The sequence below is a fragment of the Ovis canadensis genome, chromosome 21 (genome assembly GCF_042477335.2).
Source record: "Ovis canadensis isolate MfBH-ARS-UI-01 breed Bighorn chromosome 21, ARS-UI_OviCan_v2, whole genome shotgun sequence".
NCBI lineage: Eukaryota > Metazoa > Chordata > Mammalia > Artiodactyla > Bovidae > Ovis > Ovis canadensis.
Window position 1 is genome coordinate 43,434,231 of NC_091265.1, and position 15,490 is coordinate 43,449,720.

The 15,490-nt window shown below is 38.6% G+C and overlaps 1 protein-coding gene and 1 pseudogene across 1 annotated transcript; both read right to left on the reverse strand.

Annotated features, from left to right (window-relative positions):
- Positions 1-1,300: 1,300 nt before the first annotated feature.
- Positions 1,301-2,230, reverse strand: LOC138426440 (olfactory receptor 8B3-like). The gene has a single exon (XM_069565001.1). The coding sequence runs from the start codon at positions 2,228-2,230 to the stop codon at positions 1,301-1,303; it is 930 nt and encodes a 309-aa protein (XP_069421102.1).
- An 11,988-nt stretch (positions 2,231-14,218) lies between these two features.
- LOC138427250 (olfactory receptor 8B3-like) lies at positions 14,219-15,163 on the reverse strand (annotated as a pseudogene).
- Between the last annotated feature and the right edge of the window lie 327 nt (positions 15,164-15,490).

Here is a 15,490-nt window from a genome sequence, read left to right on the forward strand (position 1 = left end):
CCAAAAGGCCTTCTTTACCCACCCAAATAAACCCATGAAACTCTTTGCCTAAACAAGCCAACAATAAAAAAGCAACAAACAGCAGGAGAGAAATTCATGTATTTCCCTGGAATAAACAAAAGTTAAGCTTCAAATTTAAAATGTTTTCCCATTAATGATCATACTGAAGGAAATAGAGTAGAATGAAGTGGATGTATGCAGACTACAAAAGTAGCAGACTTGAAATTAGAAGGCTAACAGTTTAGTCTAGATTTTTTCTTTATGAAACTGTGACATCAAATCATTAACCATTTTGAGCTTCATTTCACCATCTATGAAATAAGTATATTTGTATGATCTGTCACTTGCTGGTTTCATTGAACAAAAGCAAAAAGAAAACACTTGCCCAAAGAAGCTTGGTGTAAAATATTTAGAGATGCAAAAAAGTGTATAGTCAACATCTTAATGAAGGCTTCAATCTCTGACATTTAAAGGAGACATAGTCTTCCTAGTCAGATAATAGAAAGATGGGAATAAAACAGTGAAAAACATCTGATACATGCTTCTAAAGCATGTGGAAGTTACAACTCCAATAAAATGATGCTACTCTAGTGCTGTCTAGCTGATTTTCATCATTGCTGTCTCATTATATCAAAGGTATCTCAAATTTGATCACTTGGAGAAAGCAATGGCAACCCACTCCAGTACTCTTGCTTGGAAAATCCCATGGACGGAAGAGCCTGGTAGGCTGCAGTCCATGGGGTCACAAAGAGTCAGACATGACTGAGCAACTTCACTTTCATTTTTCACTTTCATGCATTGGAGAAGGCAATGGCAACCCACTCCAGTACTCTTGCCTGGAGAATCCCTGGGACGGGAGCCTGGTGGGCTGTCATCTATGGGGTCGCATAGAGTCGGACACGACTGAAGTGACTTAGCAGCAGCAGCAGCAGCAGTGGTGTCTAGCTGATTTTCATCATTTCTGTCTCTATATCAAAGGTATCTCAAATTTGATCACTTGGAGGCCATTTTTCTTCAGTAAAAATTAAAACTTTGAAATGAAGCTAAAAAATAAGAGTTACATTTATAATTTATTACTATTAGCTAAACGGAAAACCAGAGGAGATATTTCGCAAATCATTTAGGGAAAAAAGAAGTACAGACAGAAAAATTGGAAATACATTATTTTGAGAAGGCTTAAATTTTCTTAGGCCTCTTATTTTAAAAAATAGAAAAATAAGGCCATGACTAAAAATATTTAATTGAACACACAGAATCTCCTTGTCCTGTAACTATATCCACAGACAGATAATGTCTCTAATCAAAACTCTGCCACACATAGGGTTTTTCCCAAAGCAAGTTTAACATCTTTGTTCCTCAAGCTGTAAATTAAGGGATTCATCATGGGAATCACATTCGTGTAAAAGACAGAGGATATTTTCCCATCATCCACAGACACAGAAGATGGTTTGAGATACACAAATGCACTTGATCCAAAGAACAGAGAAACAGCAATGATGTGGGAACTGCAGGTGCTGAAGGCTTTGGACCTGCCCTCTGTGGACTTGATGTGGAGGATGTTGGAGAGGATGAGACCATAAGAGACAAAGATGGTGAGACTCGGCACAGTGATATTGATGCCTGACACAATGATAACTTCTAGCTCAATGATGTAGGTATTTGTGCAGGAGAGCTGGAGAAGAGGGTAGATGTCACACAAATAATGGTTGATGGTGTTTGCATCACAGAAGGTCAGTCTCAGCATGCATCCAATGAGGGTTGTTGCCTCAAAAAATGCCATCAGGTAGGAACCAAACATAAGACTGAAACACACTTTAGGGGACATGGCAATGTTATACAACAGTGGGTTACAGATGGCCACATAGCGATCATAGGCCATTGATGTCAGCACATAACTTTCAGAAATACCAAAAAAACACAAAAAGTAAAGCTGGGTCATGCACCCCATGTAGGAGATAGTCTTCTTCTCTGATATGATGTTGATCAGCATTTTAGGTGTAAAAACAGAAGAATAACAGAGATCTATGAAGGACAAATTAAAGAGGAAAAAATACATAGGTGTGTGCAGGTGTGAACTCAACCCAATTAGGATGATCAAGCTCAAATTTCCCATCACAGTGACCATATACATTACTAGAAACAGGAAAAACAGGGGGAGTTGAAGAATTGATTGGTCTGTTAATCCCGCTAAAATGAACTGAGTCGTGAAAGAGTCATTCCGTGGAGCCATTCTTCTCTAAGGGGATCTGTGAAAACAAGGAGAAGGCTTACATAGAGGAAAACGTGTTTCTCACATCTTCTCACATAAGTGACATATGTACTAGGAATGACTGTGGGTAGCCCAAACTAAACCCATAGTATTTACTTACCATTACCATGGAAATGAGTGACAAGAATTTCCTTTATAAATGCTTTATAAACTAAGTAGCAAAAAGCATCAAAATTTAGCCTTTTACCCAAAAAGATAATGGAAAAGAAGTTTGAACCAAGACAGAATTTTCATTCTCTCATCTCACCATTATTTCATTCACTTGGACCCTCTTCCTACTTCTCCTCTTCTTTTGGCAGCAACCCCCAAAGCCTGGCTTTTGTCTCTAGCGCAGATAGGAATTTACAGGGTAGGAACCAAGAATATTGCTTCTAATTAAAATAAATAAATAAATACATGGTTTAGGGGAAAAATGAAAAAAAAAAAAAGAGAGAAAGAAACACAAGAGCAACCCAAAGTCTAGGAAAGGTTAAGTTACTCCATCTATCACAGAGTAAAAGCTATAAAAGTAGAAGAAAGAGTGTTCTATCCATGGAGAGGGAACTTACTAAGAAACTGTACCACCTGTATCCTTTAATATTTCTGAACATTCTCTGCTCTCCCTTCAAACAGTTTTCTCTGCAAGATTCAGTTGAATCTCAGGACTGCACAAATAGGAAATGAACTGTCATATCTGAGTCTCAATCGTATCATATCTCAGTCTGCACCTTGGACAAAGAAAACATGAATATAAATGTAATTCGGAAACTCACTCTCTGAAGCCAGAATATCCCAGGCCTTTCTTCTTAGTGATTTTACCCCATGGTCCTGGAAGGGCAATTTCAGGTTCTCGGGCTTTGGTTTTATTTTTTCTAAGAAAATGTCACCTGTAAACAATTTCTGTTATACCTTAGAAATCTTTCAGAATTATAGATCATAATTTTGATTATGATTTTTGTCCTATCCAGTGGCAGAAAACAATAAATGGACTCTAAAATCATTTTTGGTGCATGCTAAGTCACAGAGGATTTTAGTGTGCATGTAATGATACAACATGGAAGTAGCTTGTTCAGTCTCTTCCCTAGGGAACAGTTTCTACATATAATAGGGAACTAAGGGGTTTGTCTTTACAATCTTTCTTTAGTCCCTTATAGCTTCAATATTTAACACAATTTTATCCTTCACTGTCGGGATAGTGCATCACCCAAGGGACAGCCAAAATTAACAATTTCCCATCAACAAGATTGCAGTAGAGCAAGCCCTAGAATCTCTTTCCCTGCATGAACACACTGACTCAAAAACAATTTATGTACAAAACTTAGTTAAAAGGATCCTGAACACAGTTCAATCATGATACTAATTACACTGAAGCTGTTAAGAAAATTCAAGATACGTCTTCCATATACCTGCTGCTACTGCTAAGTCGTTTCAGTCGTATCCGACTCTGTGCGACCCCATAGACGGCAGCCCACCAGGCTCCTGCGTCCCTGGGATTCTCCAGGCAAGAACACTGGACTGGGTTGCCATTTCCTGCTCCAATGCATGAAAGTGAAAGTAAAGTCGCTCAGTCGTGCCCGACTCTTAGCGACCCCATGGACTGCAGCCCACCAGGCTCCTTCGTCCATGGGATTTTCCAGGCAAGAGTACTGGAGTGGGGTGCCATTGCCTTCTCCATATACCTATGGAAGTCCAAAACCACGTGACTGGTACAAAATCGCCATTTCCCAGGTTCTCCCTGGGAAGAGAAAGAGATGCACAATACATCCAAAGCTCCAGTTTTTCTAGGGGCCATCCAGAAGGCTGGCTTCTGTTTAGTCTGTGTCAGAAAGCAGGACAGGCACAGGATACGGCATAATCTAGCTGGCTGAGATGAGAGAGAAGAGAGACAGCAGTTTATGCTAAAATTCTCTGTAGCCACCCACCTCACTTTGGTTTAACACAGCTAGAAGTAGAAAATACTTTTCCTACAGCTTCTCCTTATAAAGGAAAAGGTGCACTGTGCAGCCATTAACGCAATTTACCTAGGGGCTGCCAGAGGAATTGACTTGAATCTCCCATGTTAAGAGTCTAATGGGATCCTGACATTCTCCTGACTCCTGGGAGCTATTAAAAACTAGAAAAGTGGACTGCACTATCACAAGTTTGAGAGGTCTGCCTTTCCTAACCAGGCTTATTAATAGGGTCAGCTCCAGTACAAGGCCAGTTCATGAGGATTAAAATAGTTTGCTATTTTTGTCTGTGTGCAGACATGAGTGCAGAAAGTCAAGGGAAAATAAAGAAAAGTTCAATTACATTTAAAAAAAAAGAAACATTCCAAGAAAATGAGCATACAAATTGGACCTAAAGAAATGGAGATATATTACTTAAGTGACAGAGAATTCCTTTAACTGTCATAAAGATGTTTGATGTAGTCACTGAACAATACATGAGCAAAGTGTGACTTTTTTCTTCAAAGAGTACCAAACAGAAGTCATGAAGTCAAAACCATGATAATTGAACTGAAAAATTCAGTAAAAGATCAAAACCACAGACTAAACAGACAAAGCAAAGGATTATAGAATTTGGAAAAAAGGACAATTGAAACAATTCAGTAAATGGAGTGAATAGATAAAAGAATAAAAAATAATGTCAAAAGTCAAAGATTTATGGAATGTATTGTATCACATGACACACAGACATTACAGGGATCACCAAAAGAGAAAAATGTGAGTAATAGTCTATAAGATTTCCCAAAGAAAAACTAGCTGAAAAAAAATTCCCAAATCTGTGCAAGGAACTGGACATCTCGAACCAGGAAACAAAAATATTCCAAATAAGATGATCCCAAAGAAATCCACTATAAGGGACATTATAATAAGTTATCAGAAGTCAAAGAAAGATTTTTTTATTGAAGTATATTTGATTTAAAATACTATGTCAATTTTAGGTGTAAAACGTAGTGATTCAATATTTTTATAGCTTATAGTTCACTTAAAGCTATACAAAAATAGTGGCTATATTCTTCATTGTATATCCTTCTTGTTTATATATTTTATATATAGGTCTATATATCTTAATGCCCTCCTCCTATATTTTCATTTACCCCTTCCCTCTCCTCATTGCTAGCCACCAGTTTGGTCTCTATATCTGTGAGAATGCTTCTGTTCTGTCATATTCATTTTTTGTTGTATTTTTGTATATTACACATATGACTAATAACATACCATACTGATCTTTGTGTTAGTTCCCTGAATATACTATTCTCTAGGACCAGATACATGACTGCAAATGGCAAAATTTCATCCTTTTTCATGACAAATATTTTATATATATATATATATAACTGAGCCATTAAATGTATGTGTATGATGTATGTATATATATCCATATATATATATATAATTAATCTATTGATACACATTTAGGTGGCTTTCACATCTTTGCTATCGAAAATAATGCTGCTGTGAACACTGGTCACGTGTATTTTTTCACATTACTGGTTTTGTTTTCTTCAGATATATACTGATTGTTAGATCATAAAGCAGTTTTATTTTTAGTTTTGTGATGAACCTCTGTACCTTTTTCCAAGGGCTTCCCTGGGGGCTCAGAAGGTAAAGAATCTACCCGTAACGCAGGAGACCTGGGTTCAATCCCTGGTTCAAGAAGATCCCCTGGAGAAGGGAATGGCTACCCACACCAGTATTCTTGCCTGGAGAATCCCAGAGACAGAGGATCCTGGCTGGCTACAGTCTATAAGGTCGCAATGGTCGGACACAACTGAAGCAACTTAGCACATAAGCATATTAGGTCCATATACGTTTCTGAACGTTATATTCTCTTCTTGCATTGATCCTTTTAATGTCCTTCTTTGTCTTTTACTATTGACTTTGTTGTAATGACTTCTTTGTGTGATATGGGTATTGAATTCCCCGATTTCTTTTTTTCCACTTGACTTAAATATCTTTTACTGTCCCTCATTTTAGTCTGTGTGTCTCTTTAGATCTGAAGTGAATCTCTTGTAGGCAGAGAAGGCTCTTTTTTTGTTTTTTTGATTTGGTTTTTTTAATCCATTTAGCCACCTTATGTCCTCCTATTGGAGCATTTAGTCTACTGACACTTAAATATGTATCTATTTACTATCTTTTGTTATTTGTTTTCTGGATGTTTCTGAGTGTCTTCTCTGTTTTTTTTTTCCTACCGATCTCTTCCATTGTGGTTTGATGATTTCTGTAGTGTTATGCTTGTGCTTCTTTCTCTCTAGGTTTTATAATATCTACTAAAGGTTGTTTATTAGGATTACCACCTATATCTATAGACACTCATTTTAAATGCTAGTAATTTAAGTTCAAACAAATTCTAGTATATTTACATTTTTACTTGCTTCTCCCACATTTTGGGTTTTAGATGTTGTATTTTAAATTTTCATGTCCATCGCATTTGTTGTAGTTATGACTGAATTTATAATTTTCACCTTTATATGGAGGTTGATATCTATCTACAATATTATATAAGTTTCAAGTATATCTACAATATTATATCAGTTTCAGGTATACTACAGAGTGATTCAAATTTTAAAGATTATATTTTTTTATATTTATTATACAACATTGTTATTGTCCCTGTGTGTACAGGATAGTCTTATAGCTTGTTTACTTTATACATAGAAGCTATATCTCTTAGAGATAAGAAAGCTTTCCTCAGTGATCAATGCAAAGAAATAGAGGAAAACAACAGAATGGGAAAGACTAGAGATTTCTTCAAAAAAAATTAGAGATACCAAAGGAACATTTCATGCAAAGATGGGCTCAATAAAGGACAGAAATGGTATGGACCTTACAGAAGCAGAAGATATTAAGAAGAGGTGGCAAGAATACACAGAAGAACTGTACAAAAAAGATTTTCATAACCAAGATAATCATGATGGTGTGATCAATTACCTAGAGCCAGACATCCCAGAATGTGAAGTCAAGTGGGCCTCAGAAAGTATCACTATGAACAAAACTAGTGGAGATGATGGAATTCCAGTTGAGCTATTTCAAATCCTAAGAGTTGATGCTGTGAAAGTGCTGCACTCAATATGCCAGCAAATTTGGAAAAATCAGCAGTGGTCACAGGACTGGAAAAGGTCAATTTTCATTCCAATCCCAAAGAAAGGCAATGCCAAAGAATGCTCAAACTACCACACAATTGCACTCATCTCACATGCTAGTAAAGTAATGCTCAAAATTCTCCAAGCCCAGGCTTCAACAATATGTGAACCATGAACTTCCAGATGTTTCAAGCTGGTTTTAGAAAAGGCAGAGCAACCAGAGATCAAATTGCCAACATCCGCTGGGTCATCAAAAAACAAGAGAGTTCCAGAAAAAACATCTATTTCTGCTTTATTGACTATGCCAAAGCCTTTGACTGTGTGGATCACAATAAACTGTGGAAAATTCTGAGAGAGATGGGAATACCAGACCACCTGACTTGCCTCTTGAGAAACCTATATGCAGGTCAGGAAGCAACAGTTAGAACTGGACATGGAACAACAGACTGGTTCCAAATAGGAAAAGGAGTACGTCTAGGCTGTATATTGTCACCCTGCTTATTTAACTTATATGCAGAGTACATCATGAGAAATGCTGGGCTGGAAGAAGCACAAGCTAGAATCAAGATTGCCAGGAGAAATATCAATAACCTCAGATATGCAGATGACACCACCCTTATGGCAGAAAGTGAAGAGGAACTAAAAAGCCTCTTGATGAAAGTGAAAGAGGAGAGTGAAAAAGTTGGCTTCAAGCTCAACGTTCAGAAAATGAAGATCATTGCATCTGGTCCCATCACTTCATGGGAAATAGATGGGGAAACAGTGGAAACAGTGTCAGACTTATTTGGGTGGGGGGGCCTCCAAAATCGCTGCAGATGGTGATTGCAGCCATGAAATTAAAAGATGCTTACTCCTTGGAGGAAAAGTTATGACCAACCTAGATAGCATATTACAAACCAGAGACATTACTTTGCCAACAAAGGTCCGTCTAGTCAAGGCTATGGTTGTTCCAGTGGTCATGTATGGATGTGAGAGTTGGACTGTGAAGAAAGCTGAGCGCTGAAGAATTGATGCTTTTGAACTGTGATGTTGGAGAAGACTCTTGAGAGTCCCTTGGACTGCAAGGAGATCCAACTAGTCCACCCTAAAGGAGATCAGTCCTGGGTGTTCATTGGAAGGACTGATGCCGAAGCTGAAACTCCAATATTTTGGCCACCTCATGCGGAGAGCTGACTCATTGGAAAAGACCCTGATGCTGGGAGGGATTGGGGGCAGGAGAAGGAGAGGATGACAGAGGATGAGATGGCTGGATGGCATCATGGATCAATGGACATAAGTTTGGGTAAACTCCTGGAGTTGGTGATGGACAGAGAGGCCCGACATGCTGAGACTGATGGGGTTGCAAAGAGTCAGATATGACTGAACGACTGAACTGAACTATATCTCTTAGTTCCTACCCTTTTCTTGCCCCTCTCTCTTAATTCCTCATTGATAACCATTAGTTTGTTTGCTATGTCTGTGAGTCTAATTCATTTTTATATTTACTAGTTTATTGTATTTTTTAGATTCAAATATAAATGATATTATGTAGTGTCTGTCTTTCTCAGTGACTTATTTCATTTAGTATAATATCCTCCAAGTCCATTCATTTATTGCTAATGGCAAAACTTCATTCTTTTTAACAAACAGCTGAGCAGTATTCTATTGTGTGTATTAACCACATCTTTATTTATTTGGCCCTTCATGGACATTAGGTTTCTTCCATATCTTGGATGATTTTACAATTTTCATTTTTAACCACTATATTAGCTTAAAGTGGTTGGTCCACAGTCTTTACTATATACTTGCCTTTACCCTTAGAATTTTCCCTTCCTCTAATTTCTTATTCTTCTTGTAGTCTTTTTCAACAATGAAGACTTTTTTTGTGCAATAAAGTTTTATTAAAGTATAAAGGAGATAGAGAAAGCTTCTGACATAGGCATCAGAAGGGGGTAGAAAGAGTACCCGCTTGTTAGTGTTAGCAATGAAGTTATATACTCTCCAGTATTTCTTCTATAGTTGGCTTAGTATTGGTGAACCCTTTTAGTGTTTGCTATTGGAGATGCTTTTTATTTTTACTTCAATTCTAAATGATAGTCTTGGCTTGGAAGAGTATTCTAGGCTGCAGGATTTTTTGGTTTCTTTTTGTTTTGTTTTTCCCTTCAGCACTTTATATATTGTGCTACTCCCTTCTGCCCTGCAGAAGCCCTTCGGAAAAATCAACTTATAATAAATTTATGTGGGTTACCTCAAATGAGATTATTTGTTTTCCTATTGCTGCCTTTAAAATTCTATTTTGATCTTTAACTTTTGCCACTTTAATTATGATATACCATAGTGTATTTCACTTTGGGTTCATCTTGTTTGAGACCCTCCATAATTCCCAAACCTGGATAGCTGTTTCCTTCAAGTGTTTAGCCAAAATTTCATTAAATACATCTTTTACATTTTCTCTTTTTTCCTGCTGTTTCCACTAAAACATGAATGTTAATAAGCTTGATGTTGTCACAGAAGTCCATTAAACTACTCATATTTTTAAAATTTGTTTTTCTTTTTTGCTATTCTCATTGCATGATTTCCATGACTCTGTCATCTGTATCACTTAAGCATTCTTCTTTATCACTAAAATGCTGCTAATTCCTGCTAGTGTATTTTTCACTACAGTTATTGTATACTTGAGCTATAACTTTTTTTCCAGTTCCTTGTTAAAATACTCATGGTGTTCATCTATTATTTCCCCTGGTTTCATTAGCATTCTTACTACTATTGCTTTGAATTCTTTTTTTTTTTTACTTTATTTTACTTTACAATACAGTATTGCTTTGAATTCTTTATCAGGTAAATTAGTTATCTACTTTTCATTAGGGTTTTAATCAAGATTTTACTTGTTCTCATTCTTTGGTCTGAAACAAATTCTTATAACTTCTGATTTTTCTTAACGTTTTCTGTCTGTCTGACATTAGGTAAAGCAATTACATATTCCAGTCTTGAAAGTGGTTTCTTGTATGGGAGTGTCCCTATGAAGTCTATGTATGTCCAATGGCTTTGGTGGGAGAACTGGATCTGAAGTGAGCATGGACCGTGTCTTCTCCTGGGATGTGATGGCAGCCACTGCATTGGTGGGATGTAGGGCTGGAGTTGATGGGACCAGAGCCAGAGCCAGGTGTGAGCAAGGGCTTCCCTGTTCCCAGTGGCTTTCACCACCTTACCAGGGGTAGGTGTGTGGCCTGAGGAGCTGGAATAAGAGCCTTGACAAAGTGGATTTCTCCTGTATGTGATGGCAATTTCTGAATTATTCTAAGCCATGATCAAGGTATCAGAGCTTGGGGTTGCACTTCTCAGCTGGTTTTGTGTGCTAACGGCTTTCTTGGTGGCTCAGTGGTAAAAAAAAAAAAAAAAAAAAAAAATGTACCAGGGGCAGGAGACCCAGGTTTGGCTCCTGGGTCAGGAAGGTTCTCTGAAGCAGGAAATGGCAACCTGCTCCAGTACTCTTGCCTGGGAAGTCCCATGAATAGAGGAGCCTTGTGGGCTACAGTCCATGGGGTCACAAAAGAGTCGGACACAACTTAACAACTAATATCAACAACCTCACCTCAGTTAGTGTTTGGATAGTGGTGAGGGTGCCACAGCACAGAGCTGACCCTGCCCCCCGCCAAAATTGACAAGGATGTGCACTCTGGTGATAGTGTTCTCTTCCCTGGACCCAACTTCACTCCTCCTGGAGTGCCTGCAGAGACATATGAGTTGACAGTGGTTCAGTTGCAGGCTCAGTGCCCAAGTCACCTCCCATTCCTCCAAGTGTGTACACTTTTATTAGCAATGGTATCCATCCTCCCCTTTAGTGGGAAGCACCCACAGGAGCATGAGAGGCTGGGGCAGGAGCTCATTAGGGCTGGGTAGAGGGGATGCTGCGGTGGTCCTGGCCAGCTGGATGGAGTCCCAGGCAGTTTTCAATCTGCTGCCTCCCTGCTGTGACTGGGAGTGAGCAGGTCTGGCACATGCTCTTCAAAAGCAGGATCTCAGTTACTTGCAGCATTCAAGTAAATCTCCACTGGTTTTCAAGCCAGAAAGGGTGCTTATTTCCTGTTGTTAAACCCCAGGGCTGGTGTGCCTATAATCTAGCCCCAAATCCTTACTCCTGCAGGAGGATTCCCCAGCCTGTGATATCCCTTCCTCTTCTCTATCCCAGGTGAGAAGTATAGGTCCCAACCATATCATTTCTCTCCCCTTCCTGGCAGACTCCATAGGATCATTCTTTACAACCTTGGTTGTAGAACAGCTGTTCTGCTCTTGCCCACATGGATTTCAGCAAGAGTTTCTCCATATTGTGATGAGTTCCTGAGGAGGGGTGAGCTTAGCATTCTACCAACCTGCTATCTAGAACGCCCTTCTCATTTTTGTAGTTTAGATTGTTATAGGCCATCTCTGTGCAGAGGATCAGGTTTAGGTAAAAAAATTAAATTCTCTGGTCTTTTTGAGCCTGTGTCATTCCAGATACATATATGAAGATCTTCTCATTATCTCTGTATATGCTTCTTACTTTACAAAAGTCCTAGTCTTTAATGTCTGGCTCCAAAAAGAAAAACAGGATGGGAGGGAAAAAGGGTACAGGCCTTTAAATTCCCTGGAAGTCACTTCAACTGGATCAGGAGGGGATTATAGCCAAGGTGGGGAGATGCACCAACAGTGGCTGCTCCCCCTGTGTCTACAGGTCTGGTTTAGAAGCAACAATCAGTAATCAGAGTATAGACACTGGATATTGAAGGGGAAATGTCCTACTATCTGACCTTCAGTTCCATAAGCTTTGTAGAAGCCTCTCCCGGACATGTGCATGCCTGACATCCATGGAAAATATTTACATTAACCCTTGACACATCATATTGAGGCTTTTATAGGTTGCATTTTTGCCTTTAAAAAATTAAAAATGCAACATCTTTTCCAGTATACACAGTGCAAAATTATGTGTATCCACCAAGTATTTCTTTCAAGATGTCATTAAACTGCCAGTTGCATTTTGAGGTTGAGTAATTTAAAATCTGTATGGAAGTAGCATATGAAGTGCCACAAAAAAAAAACTGTCAAAAATCAAATAACTTAAGCTGATAGCCTATTCAGAGAAACACTGTGAGCTCAATAATATTTCTAGGGCCTTATTGAAAGGAGAGCAGAGTCGTAGGTAGGGGCCTTGAAATCCATCAATTTACTCTCTAAATTCCTTCTTCCTAATGTGAATTTCAAATGCTCTTAACTATTTTATCACCTGTAGCTGCCCTCTTTCTCCCTGGTTCCAAATGTGGCCACAGCTTTTTCACCATCATTTCCCAGTTCCCTACTACTTTACAGTCATGTACATTATAACTTTATCAAAGGTTTATACACTGTGAAATACATATACAGTCCAGCATCGAAGAATACAATATCAGAATAAAATCTGTTTCCTAAGCCTTATGACCACTTCCCACACAGCGACCTCATTTCCTGGCCATGTGTCTTGTAGAAGTCCGTCTTCATGATGTGATTCTGGACTCCTTTCTTTACCACATCCTGTTCTCTTAAAAAAAAAAAAATTCAAACACCTGCAATTCAATTTTCTTAATTTTAGACCCACACAAAACGCCCTCCTATTTGAGTCAATCATTTCATCAATGTGAGTGCTAAGTCGTTTAGTTGCGTCTGACTTTGCGACCCTATGGACTGTAGACTTCCAGGCTCCTCTGTCCATGGGATTCTCCAGGTAAGAATACTGGAGTGGGTTGTCTTGCTCTCCCCCAGGGGATCTTCCAGACCCAGAGATCAAACCCACATCTCTTATGTCTCCTGCATTGGCAGGCAGTTTCCTCATCATAGGGCCACCTGGGAAAACCCATCTCACCAAAATACTCTTTCAAAAACCTTCGTTTTCCACCCAAAGAAAACCATGAAACACTTTCCCTAAATAAGCAAACAAACAACAAAAAAGCAGCATGCACCATGAGAGAAATTCTTACATCCCCTGGAATAAACAACAGTTAAGCTTCAGATATTCCGGGAGTTGGTGATGGACAGGGAGGCCTGGCGTGCTGTGATTCATAGGGTCGCAAAGAGTCGGACACAACTGAGAGACTGAACTGAACTGAACTGAAGCTTCAGATTAAAAATATTTTCTCATTAATAATCATAACGAAACAAATAGAATAGAACAAAGAAGATGTAAGTAGACTACAGAAGTAGCAGACTTGAAATTAGAAGGCTAACTGTTTAGTCTAGATTTTTTTCTTTATGAACCTGTGACATGTAATCATCAACCACTCTGAGTTTCACTTTACTTTCGATGAAAAAATATATTTAGATGATCTGTCATTTGCTGAGTTCATTGTACAAACATAAAGAGAACACTCTGGCTCAAAGTTTGATGTAAAATACTTACCAGATACAAAATAAAATACAGTCACAGCCTTTATGGAAACTTAAATCTCTGACATTTAAAGGAGACAGTCTTCCAGGTCAGAGAATGGAAAGATGGGTGTAGAAACAGAATATCTGATGCATGCTCCTAACAGCAGGTGGCAGATAAGCACAACTCCAGTGAAACAATGATACTTTAGTCTTGTCTAGCTGATTTTCATCATTGGTCTGTCATTATATGACACCTCTCAAATTTGATCACTTGGGGACCATTTTCCTTTTCAGTAAAAGCTGAAAGTGTGAAATGACAATAAAAATAACAGAGATACGACATTTTTTTATTTAAAATTACTAGTAAGAAGGAAATCTGCAGCAGATCTCATGCAAATGATTAGGGGAAAAGAAGCACCAGACATAAAAACCAGAAATAAATTATTGAGGGAAGGCTCAAATATTCCTTAATTCATTTTTTTTAAAAAGGAGAGAAATAAGATTCTAACTATAAATATTTAAATAAACACACAGAATCTCCTTGTCTTCTAACTACATGCACAGACAGATAATGTTTCTGATAAAAACTTCACCATCCTCAGGGTTTTTCTCAGAGCAAGTTTAACATCTTTGTTCCTTAAGGGGACAATAAATTAAGGGGTTCATCATGGGAACCACACTGGTGTAAAAGACAGAAGAGACTTTTCCCTTATTCATGGGCATAGAAGATGGCTTGAGGTACACAAATGCACTTGATTCAAAGGACAAAGAAACAGCAAAGATGTGGGAACTGCAGGTGCTAAAGGCTTTAGACCTGCCCTCTGCAGACTTGATGTGAAGGATATTGGAGAGAATGAGGCCATAAGAGACAGGATGGTGAGACTGCACACAGTGATGTTGATTCCTGACACGATGATAATTTCCAGCTCGAGGATGCAGGTACTTGTGTAGGAGAGCTGGAGCAGAGGGCAGGTGTCACACAAATAATGGTTGATAGTGTTTGCATCACAGAAGATCAGATTCAGCACGTATCCAGTGTGAACCAGGGCACCAGAAAATGCCATCAAGTAAGAATCAAGCATAAGCCTGGAACACACTTTAGGGGGCATGGCAATGTTACACAACAGTGGGTTACAGATGGCCACATAGTCATCACAGGCCATTGATGTCAACACATAGTATTCAGAAATACCAAAAAATGAAGAAACAAAGCTGGGTCATGTATACCATGTAGGAGATAATCTTTTTTGATATGATGTTGATCAGCAATTTAGGTGTAAAAACAGAAGAATAGCAGAGATCTATGAAGGACAAATTAAAGAGGAAAAAGAACATAGGGATGTGCAGGTGTGAACTCAGCCCAATTAGGATGATCAAGTTCAAATTTCCCATCACAGTGACCATATACATTACTAGAAACAGGAAAAACAGGGGAGTTGAAGAACTGATTGGTCTGTTAATCCCACTAAAATGGACTGAGTCATGAAAGTCATTCCCTGGAGTCATTCTTCTCTAAAGGGATCTGTGAAAACAGGGGAGAAGGCTTACATAGAGAAAAAAGAGTATTTCTCACATCTCCTCACATAAAGTGATGTATGTGCTGGGATAGCCCAAACTGGACCCATAGAATTTACTTACCATTACTATGGAAATGAGTGGCATAAAATTCCCTTATACATGCTTTACAAACTAAGTAGCAAAAAGCATCAAAATTTAGCCTTTTATCCAAAAAGATAATGGTGACTCAGGGGTAAAGAATGTGCCTGCAATGCAGGAGACACAGGAGAGGCAGGTTTGAGCCATGAGTCGGGAAGATTCCC